Source organism: Centruroides sculpturatus, unplaced genomic scaffold, assembly GCF_000671375.1.
Source record: "Centruroides sculpturatus isolate CEXI.00-Female unplaced genomic scaffold, Cexi_2.0 scaffold992, whole genome shotgun sequence".
In the NCBI taxonomy this organism is placed as follows: domain Eukaryota; kingdom Metazoa; phylum Arthropoda; class Arachnida; order Scorpiones; family Buthidae; genus Centruroides; species Centruroides sculpturatus.
In genome coordinates, this window is record NW_019385115.1 from 178470 (window position 1) to 191614 (window position 13145).

General features: G+C 37.7%; 1 protein-coding gene across 1 annotated transcript in view; it reads left to right on the top strand.

The window, feature by feature from the left end:
• The first annotated feature begins 6808 nt into the window (after window positions 1-6808).
• Window positions 6809-13145, top strand: part of LOC111634984 (calcium uniporter protein, mitochondrial-like) — a 121914-nt gene continuing 115577 nt past the window's right edge. Inside the window, exon 1 of the mRNA XM_023379829.1 lies at window positions 6809-6942. Within this exon, the coding sequence (XP_023235597.1) occupies window positions 6844-6942 (99 nt within the window). The 5' untranslated portion in view covers window positions 6809-6843. The remainder of the gene's footprint in view (window positions 6943-13145) is intronic.

Below are 13145 nucleotides of genomic sequence, written 5' to 3' on the forward strand. Positions count from 1 at the left end.
CCTTCTTTCTTTCGATCGAAATCACGACTCGATTTTAAAGAAAAAAATTCGTTTTTTTTCTTTAATTATAAATAAACATTATATATATAAATTTTAGTCAGAATTTTTATTCGAGTCGTTTATCCTTATTTATTTTTAGAGCGAAAACGATCGATGGAAAACGGGGAGACGTCTGCTACGTTTCTAAATATAGTAGAAGCCTTACGAAATAACAATAAGCGATACTTAAACACACGGATCTAGCAATATAAACAACGCCTCTGTATAATTCTATCACGGTTCTCAACCTTTACCTATTACGAAACACGCTTAACAGGCATAGAATGCTCTTGACGATCCCCGAAAACTACCGCGATCTACCGGTTGGAAATAACGTATTTTAAGATCAGAAAAAATAACTTTGTCTCAGACACACATACAGACAGATACACACACACACACGTACAAAAAAAAAGGATGACATCGGCCTCTAAATAGTTTTATGTTACTACAATTGATGCTGTGTCCTCATTCCTATTTTCATTGCATCATTTGACTGGCGACAATAAAAATATATAGCCAATTACTTCTAAGTTAACAATATCAGTTGTTCAACTCATTATATTAACAGGAGATGGTACTCTTTGCCTACATTTTTTTTTAATTATTTGTTTCCATCTTTCATACTTGCTACCATCACCTTTATAAGATTGGTACGAAAGGAGGGTCATATCTCCCGAATTAATTGTCCGATTTTTATGAAAATTTCTATAAACATTTCAGTCTAATACACGAATTTGCCTGCAAAATTTCAGAAATTTTCGTCAAAAGGAACAGGAGTTATTAAGCTTTAAATTAGGTGAACAAAATCTCGTCTTCTCCACTTTCGATTTGAGATTAATCCTGATATTTTAAATGAAATATTAAATAAGGGTAGATTGGTTGATGTGTAATACGATACGCTGGAAATAAATTCGTTAGTAAAGTATTAATTTACAGTTTTATATTCCCTGTTGAGGAATGTAAACTGAGTAAATTTAAAAACACCCGCGATGCTTCAACTATTGAATTCTTATTTGTGACGTAAATCCGGTTGATCATATGACAATTTCCGTCTTAAATCCGACCAAAATTATATCGGATATTTAAGCTCGTTTCGGCGTAAAAGGGATTTATAAAACGTAATTAAGTGTACGAGAATGACGTGGTTTCCGGTTGTATAATAATCGATAGACGTAAACTCGGAAGTATAATTGGTAACGGAGCCGCATTAATCACGTGATTTCCGACGATAATCTGGTCGAGGTATCGATTACAATAGAGTATAGGTCCTCGATCTATCATAATTAATAAATAAATTATCCAGCTCGAACCAATTTAACCTAGATCAGAAGATTTATTAAACCAAGGAACCGGAAAAGAGAAAGATAAATACTCATAAGGAAGTGTTTTTATGCGGTTGTATATTAAATAAAGGGGGGTAAATTCAATTTTGGCTTGCCGAATTAATAAATAAAGTTTTAGAGCAGCTAAATTCAATTTTATTTCCAAATAAAACATCGATTTACTTTAAAAAGTAAACGGGTGTAGTGACTCCACACCTCTAATCTATAATTAGGGCCTTCTAGAAATGTTAATACAAAGGAATTTCTATCGATTGGTGTGGGCCTTATTCTCCTCTGTATTGTCCCATATTAATTCATTACAGTAAGCAGTTCGGTGGTAATAATTTAATGATTAATAGTTTCTAGTTCATGCGGTGCATTGAACTTGGAATTATTAATTCAATCTTTAACTAGAACCTTTATTGCAAATACATCTAATTGTAAATTTGGCCAAAAAAGTCGCATGCCAAATGGGTGTAATCATTGTTCAGAGGCTCCGGAATACTATACAATACGGATCACAAGCTTAAATAAAATGGGGTATCGTACATTATACAAGAAGCTTCAATGTCTAATCACATCAATAGATTCTAAGAAGTAGTACAATAGATCAATGTGAATATACTGTACTTAATTATGTCTGTTCGTTAATAGAAGGTAAATAAGTGTCTCGTAATAACATAAAACAGATAATTAGAAATGTACAAAGACCGTCATTATCCTTTGTTTTTTCACGCCTTTCTGACAATAATTTCAGCTAGGATATAAAAGAGATATATGATAGCCTACAGGAGCAATTATTGAGTTAGATTAGATAGACCTTCACGCATAGATATGCAGTAAAACTTACCAATAATAAAATCATCATTGAGAAGGCAACGGAAAATGAAACCAACCGATCACTTGGTCGTGGTTTCGCACATTTTCTGAGACTTCGCTGTTCATTCGGGTGGTCTCATCATTGACTAAATGGATAAAACCACCAAATATTAGTAATTAGTGGAAGATTTGAACCTCATCAACGAATTGGTCGCAAGTTTTTTGAATTTTCTTCACCTGTCTAACACCTAAATAGGGCCCATTTTTCCATGAAAGTGTTACCACAAGACACCTCTCCGTTGGCAGATCTCCCACACGTTGCATTGTCTTATTTCCACCAATTCAATCCATTCAGAAGGAGTTTTCTTCAGTATTTTTTTTTTCTTTTTGGCCACTCAGGCCTACCCGTATCTACGACAAAATCCTACGGATCATCCCAGAGAAATTCCTATGGTTTTTAATCCAGGATTCTTTCCTGGATTCCCCAGATCACCCGCTGTAAAATTTCCGTCCTCTGCTGAGAAATATTTTCTGTCAACGTTTTTCAGGCATATTTTTCGATAAACTTCTTTTGCTGCCGTGATATCAATATCTTCATCGTTTCCTTTCTCTTTTATCTCTTTACTTATTGCGTGATTGTTATTAACTCGATCAATTAGATCATTGCTCTGTAGCAACCTTTTCTCACGCACGCCAGACCTGGATACTTCCCAGTATTCCGTGGCACACTACAACTAAAACTATACAAAAAATATGTGAATTATAAACTAGACCTATTGTTTTTACTTGTTATAATCGATATTCTTATTTCGATTTTATTCCTTAATCACCCGGAAACCCTCTAGAGGAAGTACCACGATGGGGTGTTTATATAAGTGCATGCAACGTCGCTACACTTGACACAACAGTAGCTACGTTCCTGGATAGAAGAGAGGAATTGTGAACCTTATTTAAGATCCATCTAATAATAGCTCTTTCGTAGGTTTCAAACATGGCATTAGTGCCTTAATAACGTATTCAATTACATTACCCATATGAGGCATTAATTACACAAGTGTTTAAACCGTATTAAGACCTGAATTACAATAGGTAAGTGGTGAACCAAAAACCTAAATATTGCCCAGTTTATACTGAATTTAATGTTCGATTTAGTATGAGATTTTAGTAATCGTTGATGGGCCAATTTCTATAATGATACTCCATGGATTCGAGTGACGATAATGATCCTATCTACTAACCTCCGGTAATGATACACTATATATATATATATATATAACGAGGTATGATAATGATACCATAAAATATAGTTATCGGTAGCGAAGATAACACGTATAAGACGATAGGATTGGTTTAAATGACAATGGTATCCATTGTTTTTTTAATGGATAACATAGAGCTGATTTCTGAAATTGGAAGCGTTAAATATATATATATATATTTCAGCTAAACTGTGTTCCGTGTTATTTCCCACGTTATCTATTCGTTTTATACTCACGAACTTTTAAAGTTTAAATAGAATTCGTGCGAGAAAGAATCGAAAGTAACTTTCGAAATTTTCGTAAAGCGAAGTTCTCCTACACCATCAGACGTAATGAAGGATATAGGCATTAAAAGGGCCAGTTAAGATTCTATTTTTATATCCAAAAGAAAATCAGATCGATATATAACTAATTTAACACAGATAGAAAAAGTAATTTGATGTGTCAGATAAAACAGATCACGATAAAGATTCTCTAATGAGACAATGTGGCTCAAGTTTACTTTTATCGTTCGACTAATACAATGGCACATTGGTTTAAAGTAAAAGAATTAGTTAAAAACTTTAAAAAAGATGTATTTCTTTCTGTTATTATACAACTTTTTTTTATTAAGTTATTCTAGTTTTATTCTGTCTGGATAAAGTATTGTAACTCAATGTTCATCCACTTCTCAATTACAGATTCCCTAATTAGGGTTTCTTCCCTAAACTTAAGGGAAATAAGCAAGATGGGGAGAAGATTAGGGATAAATTGCTGGGAAAATTAGAGCAAAACTACTAGTGAGAACATGTTTCAGTTTTTAGAAGGAATACCCTGTTAATTTAGGGAAAATTTAGGGGTGTTTTCACTCCATAAGGTTTACAACTTTGATTTCCATTGACAATACTTTTTCTAGAGTTTGCAAACAATTTTTCTTCGACGTTCACACCATTCTTGTATTATGCCACAAAGAATAAAAGCGTGGGGTTCTCACGTTTAGAAATATTTTTACACATTTCATCAGTATTTATGGGCTTTCCATGAGCGCCCATGCTTTAATTTTTATTTATTTATTATACTAGGAATTACTCTTACAAAAGACAAAGGAAAATTTACTTTATAGTAAATTCGTCATTTTAGTTATTTTATACGTAATTTTATATTTATCGTATTTTATATCGACTCAAATAAGAACTGGGTTGTTGGTGGTGAAGTTGTTGACTAAATCCTAAATCAAATATCCAATAAAAACATCCTCAATACACTATAAATAAATTTTATGTGCCATTATAATAACACGTTAAAAGCTGTAAAAAATAAATAATTTTGTAATAAAATAATATATTTATTTATCATCTGAGAATAGAATAATATATTGTACAAAATACAATAAGAAAGTTCGTTTGAATTGACTTTTTTTTTTTTTTTAAATTAACCAATTACCGTTCGGATAAACTAATTTCAAACCAATCATCATCAGAATTGAATAATTACGTCAGAGATTTTTTTTTTTAAATTTCAAATATAAGACATTAAAAGATTGTTTATATTTACGATAACGTTTTATTTAAGTTGTAATTTTTTTTTTTTAAATTAATTAATCAATTAATGTACTCATTATAGGACACGATTATGTTCACCCACTTCGAAACGTAATAACTCCCGTACCTTTCGTCGAAAATTTCTGAAATTTTGCAGGGAGATTCGTGTATTAGGTGAAAATATTTCTAGAAATTTTCAAGAAAATCGGTTAGTTGGTTCGGGAGATACGACCCCACTTCCTTCATATCTCCAGTACCAATCCGAAGACATAAAGATAATGGCAGCGATTATTTGGGACGAAAACAGACGGGAAAGTTTATCAACAAAGTCAGCTTTTTCTTTCTTGTAGTAATGCCGAATCAGTATACAATTAGGCTACTGTTTAGACCTTTATATATTCGAAAAGTAGTCTTTTTAATACTGTTTAAGAAGTGTATACTCTTATTATCTATCCTCCCCCCGCTCTTTTAAGTAATTTCGAAAATAAGATTACAACGTGGACGTGTATTAAGACACGTAGAAACGAAAATGCTCATAAAAGTGCAAAGAATAACTTTGTTAAAAGACTTTTTCCTCAAAAAAAAAGAAACGTTGATATCAAACTCGAACATTCGATCGATATAAGTCGAAGGTTCGGCCGTTTCCCATTTAATTCTCCTTATAAAATATGACATAAATTCATCGATTTTTTTCGGAATATTCCCTTCTAGATAACAAGGCTACCCGTACGAAATGATAGAAGAGTCGTAAATAATTTTCCTAGCATAAAAGACATTTAAATTTCCAAAACGACAGTTAAATGACAGCGTAATCGGGAGTATAAATTGTGCCCAAGAGGGATTCGTCAGCGTGGATGAGGGCTAGAAACTTCCCATACAATTCGCCAAGATTACGGTTGATTACGTAGAAGTATCATTGCACCCTTTTAAGTGTCGCAACGACACTCCAGGGGTGTCACGAAGTACAGCAGAGCAGCGTCATAACGCTTTACCTGTAATAATAAAGTGTAATAACTCTATATAAATGAAGAAGTAGTGGTGCCTGGAGGAAAAATTACCGAATCGGGGGGTGGGGGAAAGGTCGTAAAAAAAAAAGGGTTGAATTACACTGACGTAGAAGGTGGAACGGTACGATTCGCTAGGGGTAAAAATGGCGTCGTGTCGCGTAACCCGTCACGCGGCGCATTAACCAACGCGACTTTTCCATTGCGGGACGTGGAAATTTACATAATGCCAACAATTATCATTCGCATCACGGTCCGTAAATCGACATTTGGGCTTACTTTCTATTCTTTCCTACAGAAAAATCGAGAGAAAAGGATAATTTGCCCGTTCGCCACTTTACTTATATTACGGTAATCGAGTAAAGAAAGCAATTAATATGCCAAACGGAGACGTCACCGGAGGCGACACATTTCCGGTTCCGGTACGTCGAGCGTGCCTCTCTCTTCAAAAGTTACTTTATCCGTGGATAAAGTTACTCCTTTGGCGATTAGCCCTTACGACACCGGAAACGGAAACCGACATTTATCAAGATAATGAACTATTATTTGGTTATACTTAACAAATAATAAAAAAAAAAAAATGGCAGAGAAATCGATTCCGTCTCGATCGACAGACGGCTACCGCCATCTTCCGTCGATCGCGCGAATTAAATTAACGTCGGCAGTTCGAAACTCGATATTGGTAATTAAAAGTGTAAAAATAGTAAATTTTGTACTTTTTCCGATTTTCCGGCGTTTTTCTTCCGTAAAAATCGGAGAAAGTGGCAAATTACTAGAGAAGAAAAGACGGTCGGGAGGTGAGGGAAGACGAACAGGCGGGCGCGTTAGTTACGACTCGCTCCGGCAGGGGGCGCGGGGCGGCGAGAGTGGCGGTATCATGGCGCTGAGGAGGTCGTGGAGAGTAGGCTGGGAATTAAAGTGTTGTTCTTTTTGCACGGCCCAACGACGGACGCTCGGACCGCCCGACGGATATCAGGTAAGCCACGTTACTCTTATCAATCCGGCTTTTTATGCGTCGGAAGGGAGAAGGAGGCGCTTTATAAAGGGAAGAAAGAGAAGAAAGCAGAGAAGGGGCATCGAACGGAGCCGGAGGATCGGAGTAGCAGACGACGAGAGGATCTCCGTCGCATTCTTCCGTTCGATACGGCATCCTCGCTTCTCTCGCTAAACAGAAACAAATGGGCCATCCCACTCCGGTCATTCCTGATGCGATTTTCCGTATCCTCGCGCTAAAAACCGGAAAAACTGGGTGGCGCGCCTCCGATTTCGCTTCCTCCGCTCGCGTTAACGTCGCGTGCAACATCCGGAATCGTTCCCGGTCTACACGTTGAGAAATTTCCGATTTTTTCCCATAAGATTTACGCGGAGGATGGCCGCCGTTCGGCGCTAACGTTCCTCTTTATATAGCGGTGACGGATGGGCGCGCCGAACGGCTGCCTCGTGCTTTCCGTCGGGTTGTTTCAGTTCCTTACTGAGAAGACGGACTTCCGTTTCCTCTTCCGGATCCGGAAGCTTCGATCGTGTGTTAGGAGAGAGAGCGCGCGCTGGGAGCGACCTTACATTAAAGCGCAAACTTAATTATAAACCGGCGCTTCTGGATGCGCGCGCGGCGTTGCTTCCGACGCCGGACGGAATACATAAAGATGGCGCCGAACCGATGGTGTTTCTTTCCCTTCCATTATAACATTAAAAGCGACGTATCGTGAAGATTTATTTGTCAACGGCCGACGGGTGGATTTTCAAAAACCGATAGGGAAATTTCCCTACGTCGCCGGCGCGCCTCCGCTTCTCGCTTCCGATCGGAGAATCGATACGATAAACGGAGGCGCGATTTTCTCGCTCGGAAGTCGATTGACCGTCGGACGGCCGAAACGGTTCCGTCCACGAGAGGGGAAAGAAAAAAACTTCACGTGCAGAATTTAACACCCAAGTGACGCGCCGCCGTCCCAGTTTCTAACGAGAGCGAGTGTGTACTTCGGAGAGGGTCGGATTTCTCTCCTCGGAAACTCTTCAAAGTAGCGTACACGCGCGAGCGGCTCTGTTTCGTCGCGCACTCGAAGCGAAGCGAAGCGTGGGCGCGACGACATTCCGTCGGCGTGACGCAAGCCGGGATGTCGATCGTCACGCTTTCCACGCGACGCCTACGAGACTCGAAGACGAGTTTACGTGGTAAAGGCTAAAAGGTTAGTCATCGCCACTCTTTTCCTCCCCCCCCCCCGCGACGTCGGATCCGGTGTCAAGACGCCATTTTCTGGTTTCTGGAGCGTGAGAACTAATCCGGAAGTTGCCGGTGACGTCGAAATGGGAGGAGTCGAGCGTCACATTTAATACCGGAAGTTCCGTTTTTACTTTTACAGCACCTGTTACCCATCGGTTTATTTGTTTTATCATTAAAATCTACGTTTAGAATGGCGCCTCCGGGCTTAAAATACGATTATTATTATTATTTTTTTCCGGTTTGCATTCAAGGTTATCTTCTTTCCGGTGTGTCTGTGCGCGTGTTGATCCCCCGTGGTGTTTTCAATCCGGATGTCGTCACCGCGCCCAACGTGTTCCTAATTGTTTAACGGATTTTTCCTCCACTTATTTATGGAAGTTTCGCTCGAGAATAATTGAAATTTAAATGAATTTTTCCCGTCGTTTTCGCCTCGAAAAACCGGAAAGTGCGATTGACCGAAAGGAAATTTCCATCCTTTCCCGATTGTCCGGAGACGAAAGACGACTTCCGGTCGTTTTTCTTCCTCGACGTCATCAACCTACTCTTTGCCGAAGAACTGTACTATAGACTTGTCAACCCCGATTCTAAATCTCTATTACAATGTGTACAATGTACTTATACTTGACAGGTATCCGGCATACCTGTACCCCGTCTTAAGAGCCAATTAAGAACTCGATAAAATTGGTGCAACCAATAAATAAAAGCGAGTGTAAAGCAATGTAATAGAATGGAGGTGTGCTTAGATTAGTATTGTGTTTCGTTTCGAATTACGCCATAACGACTGGAGGCGAGAGAAGAAGGTCAACAGATGCCCTCCTTCCCAAAGACTTATTAACCAAACGATGGACGCCATCGTCGTTAACATCCAACAGAAACAAAGATAAACGATACATTAAACTCGTGTTTACCATTCTATTATTTGTTATGTTTAATGGAATGTTTTATATTCGATTCGTCGTGTAAAAATCCCGTGAATTCCGCAGGGTTTTATACTACTAACGAGCCAGATCCGGTTTTAAACACCTAATCCGGTTATTTTGGAAGATCGTCGTTAAGCGAGCCCGTCGTAAATCGAATTCTGGTTTCTGTCGTAAACTGAGGTTACGTTCGTGGGAAATATTGTTTTTTATCCGTATGAACTATAGAATCGTACGCGGAGAAGTTAAAGAAGATATATTTTGTACGGTCTTAACTGAAAATTTATCGAAATTATTACAAAAGTTGCTTCTAGTCCTTGATATAATTATGTTAATTAAATTATCAACAACAGTGAGGCAGATAATAGTGAGGGCTTATCAGACCAATGATGGGCACAAACGCTCGGGGAAAATTTATCCCTTCAGTAGACATTTTAATACGAGAAGAAGTAAAGCGGGAGTGTACTATGACGTAGTGTAAAGTTTTCTACCTCTTTCCGGAAGTGTAAAGTTTTCCCCTCTCCGGAAGTGTACTATAACGTAGTGTAAAGTTTTCTACCTCTTTCCGGAAGTGTAAAGTTTTCCCCTCTTTCCGGAAGTGTAAAGTTTCCCTCTCTTTCCGGACGTATACTATGACGTAGTGTAAAGTTTTCTCCCTCTTTCCGGAAGTGTACTATGACGTAGTGTAAACTTTTCTGCCTCTTTCCGGAAGTGTACTATGACGTAGTGTAAACTTTTCTCCCTCTATCCGGAAGTATACTTTGGCGTTGTGTAAACTACGTCAAAGTCCACTTGTGGAGAGGGAAAACATAGTTAACACTACGTCAGAGCACACTTCCGGAAAGAGGGAGAAGTTTTGATTGTTACTGTTCGATATCGCGTTTCTCAGTTTCGTGTAAACAATAAAAATATCACCAAACAAACGAAAATCATTCTAATATTTACCTCCTCGATAACATTTATCGTACTGTTTATTCTTTATAAAGGTGGCTTTTGCATTTTTCGACAATCGATTGTATCCAGGTCGTGTCTGTTACCGTACTTAACAGAAACCAAACTCCATTCGAATCGTCAATGATACAAACAGCGACTGTTTATTTATAAGGTCAGAGGGATTCATTTCCTGAGTGTAAATTAAACCTAGACGATCAAAGAAGTAGTTGCACTTTAGTAAATAGGGAAGCCATTTTACTAACTTCTAAGCATTCCACTCTCTTAATTTTTATACTGCTCGACACTTCGACATTATTTATTTCCGCAAAATTATTATTTTAAGAAATTTTTAAAACAGAAAAGGCTTAATTTTGAGTCTAGGGATGGGTTTCTTAAAAATGTAAATTCTAATAACGAGTAAAATCTTCATTAAGTACGACCCAACCCGTGATACGACATACGATCCTCTCTATCTCCCCACCCCGTTGACCTTTAAACACCAAAATTTAACAGCACCTTCGCCCCTAGTACACATACCTCCATGCAAAATTTCAGAAATTTTCGGCTAAAGGAACAGGAGTTATTAAGCTTTAAAGAATACATACATACAGAAGACAAAGGTGGACTTGGAACCGATAAACATGACAAAAAAACTTGTGACAAATCCAACTCCAGTTAAGTCAAGCAATCGATATTTCATTATAATCCGATGATCGAACGAGTTACGGTCGAAATATCTATATGTAAGCATCAGCTTGCCGTATCAACGTGCATAACTGTTATCACTATGAGTCATCCTCATCAGGATAAACTGAAGAAGTATCTCCTTGATGGTACTTCTTGAATTCTTTCGTTTTTTATTATGTTTTTTTTTTCCAAAAATAAGTCGCAGGAGAAGCCTTATAAATGTTTTTATTGTTGGTCAATGTTTTGTGTGTATAAATTAATAAAAATCGTTAATAGAAGACATTTAAGAAGGCGCTAATACCACGGGATTATCGGCGATCGATCCACATTATTAGGAAGTATTAATTCACGGTAAGAAGATCAAATTGATTTGCTGTAATTTACTTTATTTAATTTAATTCCTGTGCCTAATCTCTTGACGATAATACTTGGTCATGGTTATATTTAGAAGATGACGTAGCGAGATCTTACCCTCTCCAGGAATAACGCGCCGTAATTGCGTGTATGCTTCAAGCAATAAGGGGTCTTCAGGTATTGTTTAACCCGTAAGGAAGCTTCTTTCCGTACGTTACGTATTTAATTCTAGTTGGACCTTCCGTTTGTCGAAATTAATGGTACTTGTAATTATTCGAGTGAAGTGGAGAGGAGTGACTGTTTCCGTAACCCGTTAAGCGGTTTCTCTTCTCTTTATTTACTGCCGGATTTATAATATCAGACATTGTACGGTTGTAAAATAATTGCGTATCGAAGCGACAGTTTTAAATGTCGTTTTGCCACTTTGGTGCCTTGTAAGTGCCATTTACCGACACCAAGAGATATCCGTTAATTCAGGCCTTTCAGTGTTCGAGCGCTCTTTCCTTCGTCTAATAAACGACGTTGTTATGAGTCATAATTTCGGAAGAATGATTAAATAATGATTCATGTACGTTGCTCTCAGCTTTTTACTTTGATTGTCGTACGCAACCCGTACATATTTATTGATATTCTTCGTGTAGCTGTTGATGTTTGCACAGCGGCGCGTGGGATCCAGGAAAATTTGAATTAGGGGGTAATCCCAGTACTGTTGACTTCAGAGATTATTTTTGGGCAATATTTTCATGTAAAAGATTGGTTTGGGACTTTCTGTTGATGAGTGCCTCATGCAATTACCCTTTTTGACCGTACGATAACGCGCCGCCGTGTTTGCAATGTTATTCAACTGTGCGCAATGGTTCCTTAGGAAGAATTGACAACACAATTAACACGTTGTTAAAGATTTGTTTAATTTGATGTTTTCTTCTTCTAGAGGGTATCTAGAGTATTAATATGAGAAAAGAGGATGATAGCTCCAGTTAGAGCATCTCATCCTTCTCCTCTTTGATACAGTAAATACATACTAAGATTATTAAGAGATTTATCCAACTTTAACGAGGTTGGAGAATGAAGATTCTGGCATCATAGAAGAGTAGTTGTGACGTAATGTAATGTTGAACAGCATCCTGTCCGATGTGAAACAATGGGCCAAGGCGTTTGGAGAATGGCTAAACAATGGGCCAAAGCGTTTGGAGGATGGCTAAACACCACTCCCTTAAACTTCGACACGAGATTTTCGTGGAGATAGAAGACCAGGACGCTTGCTTTTTTATGGCACGACACAATGCCAAGAGAGTATGGCAGCAACGTGCAGTATTAATTGTTTGTCCAGCTGCAAAGGAACTCGACGAGAGGTGCTCACGTTTAACAAAGATAAAAGGTCAGCATCATGTTACTGGCGCGTGACTTACGTCGTAAAATCCAGCACGATGCAAACTTTCTCTCAGTTTATCAATTATATTCGGTTATAACAAATTAGCCCACCTCTAATCAAACCATACTACACTTTATCTTTCAATGTCCTTATCCACTTCAACTTGCAAAGCATAACAATTTTTTATATGTAGTAAAGTTGAAGTTACTTATAAAGAATTCCCTTTCATAAATATATTTTTAAATAAAATATTTGGTAAGTTGTAAGCGAGGTCTAGTTTTAACACAAGTGTAAAGGGTTTCGTGACCTCTCACCTTTTTTCAGACGTCCATATTTAAAATATGAAATTCTATCGTTTGATATGGTCCTATATACGGTATAACCTGTGAAAACCGGACTGGTACTGTACCGAATACTTTTCCGTCTTAAGCAGGTGTTTTTCTAACACATAAAATCGCTACATTCCTACCTTTTAGGCGTTGTTCCCGTTGTATTAATGTTCCGTTTTGGACTGATTTTACTGTGTTTTATATTTTAACAATAGTATTTACACACCTCCACAATGAAATATTTTATTGTTTATACGTTTTATAATCTTAGAACAACGAGTAATTTGAAAAAAAAACAAAATAATATTTTCTGATGTACGTGTACAGTACACGCAAATTGCTGCTGACAGATGTGTCATGTTATTTTAT